Source organism: Charadrius vociferus, unplaced genomic scaffold (genome assembly GCF_000708025.1).
Source record: "Charadrius vociferus isolate BGI_N301 unplaced genomic scaffold, ASM70802v2 scaffold917, whole genome shotgun sequence".
NCBI lineage: Eukaryota > Metazoa > Chordata > Aves > Charadriiformes > Charadriidae > Charadrius > Charadrius vociferus.
The window spans coordinates 1,589,713-1,591,413 of record NW_009649175.1 but is presented as its reverse complement, the minus strand read 5'-3'; the positions used below and the strand labels follow the sequence as shown (position 1 = coordinate 1,591,413).

Here is a 1,701-nt window from a genome sequence, read left to right as displayed (position 1 = left end):
AATTGACTTGAAGGCTCTCCAGCCTGATCCCCCCGCCGTGCTGTCAAGATTTCTAAGAGACTGAATGAATGGAATAGGGATGGAAATGGGAATAAGCACCAAAAGACACAGCAGGAAAAAAAAAGGCTGAAAGAAGGGCCTGTGCTCATAACAGGTACGCTCCCATGACAGTGCCCCCAGCAGAAAATTTGAGGTGTTTCCGTCAAAATCAGAAGGCCGTGCTGTAAGACTCAGCACAGACAACTTGTCAGCTGAGGATGCTCCATCCTCACACCAAAAGGATGGCAACGAGGAACGGTACAGCGCATCTATTTCAAACTGTATTTCAACCAAGGGAAAAAAGGATGGTGAGCAGCAGCCTCCACCCAAAGATTTAGGAAGGCTCAAGTCAGCCAGATTCTGAGGCAAAGGGCCACCCTGGAACAGCCACAGGATATGAAAGATCTATCCAAACCCCAGATTATCATCACCAGTGAAGAAGGAACTGAAGAGACATAGTGAGGACTTAACAGCTGGCATTTTGTCCTGTGCAGTGCACAAAACTGATCCCGGATGGACCATTTAGACGTGTCTTGGTGCTTGTGAGCGAACATGTAACTGAGTAGTATCACCCTGCTCAGACTTTGCACGATAAAGCCACCTTGCGCTTTTTCACGCTATTTTTCCACCAGTGACTATGGTGACCTGCGAGACTCAGGGGAGGAAATTCACAGACATGGGACAGACTTACTGGCTACCAGGAGCTGGACCCTGTGCTCATGGTCCGTCTTGTTCAGCACTTCCTTGCAAGTGTAGTTGCCTTCGTCCTGCACACGCAGCTCTGTGATGCGCAGGGAGCTGTTGTCCACCAGGGAGAAACGGACGTCCGGGGGAAAGGCGACTTTTGAGGAGAAGAGTGGAGGGACAGAGTGTGGATCCCCTTGAAACCAGACCACCTCAGTTGCTTCTTTGGAGACATTTCGGCATAAAAGGAGGATGCTTCCTCCAACCTTCCCAAAGACGACCTCCTCTGTTCCTGCAAAACAGAAGGGACAGTGCTAGGGATGTAGGGAACTGGCAAAGCCCTCTTCTGTCAGCAAAGATCTGGACATCTGATACAGAATCACAAAATTGTCTAGGTTGGAAGGGACCTTGAAGATCATCAAGTCCAATCATTAACCTAACACTGCCAAAACCACCCCTAAACCACGTCCCTCAGCACCACGTCTATCTGGCTTCTGAATACCTCCAGGGATGGCGACTCCACCACTGCCCTGGGCAGCCTGTTCCAATGCTTGATAACACTCTTGGTGAAGAATTTTTTCCTAATATCCATCCCAAACCTCCCCTGGGACAACTTGAGGCCATTTCTTATTGCCCTATCACTTGTTACTTGGGAGAAGAGACCGACCCCCACCTGGCTACACCCTCCTTTCAGGGAGCTGTAGAGACTGGTAAGTTGTAGACAGCGATCGCCCTTATAACCCAATATAAGGTTGATATTTATCAACCCTCTGGGGTGCTTGTTAGGGGAACTCTTGTTAAAGGATCTCCCAGGTGCACTGGGCAGCTAACAACATTTAGTGCAGACGCACGATCAGGAAAAGACACAGCTTAAAAGGCTCAACAGCAAAGCAAGGACAGGCTACTTCTGCCCAAGAGAGGAGGGCAACAAACGAGTGACCTGAAGAAGCCAGAGAAGAGCGGAGTTAGAGCACTAAC

The 1,701-nt window shown here is 49.4% G+C and overlaps 1 protein-coding gene across 1 annotated transcript in view; it reads right to left on the bottom strand.

Annotated features, from left to right (window-relative positions):
- Positions 1–1,701, bottom strand: part of VSIG10 (V-set and immunoglobulin domain containing 10) — an 8,762-nt gene that overhangs the window by 6,389 nt on the left and 672 nt on the right. The window contains exon 2 of the mRNA XM_009888628.1: positions 731–1,015. Within this exon, the coding sequence (XP_009886930.1) occupies positions 731–1,015 (285 nt within the window). The remainder of the gene's footprint in view (positions 1–730; positions 1,016–1,701) is intronic.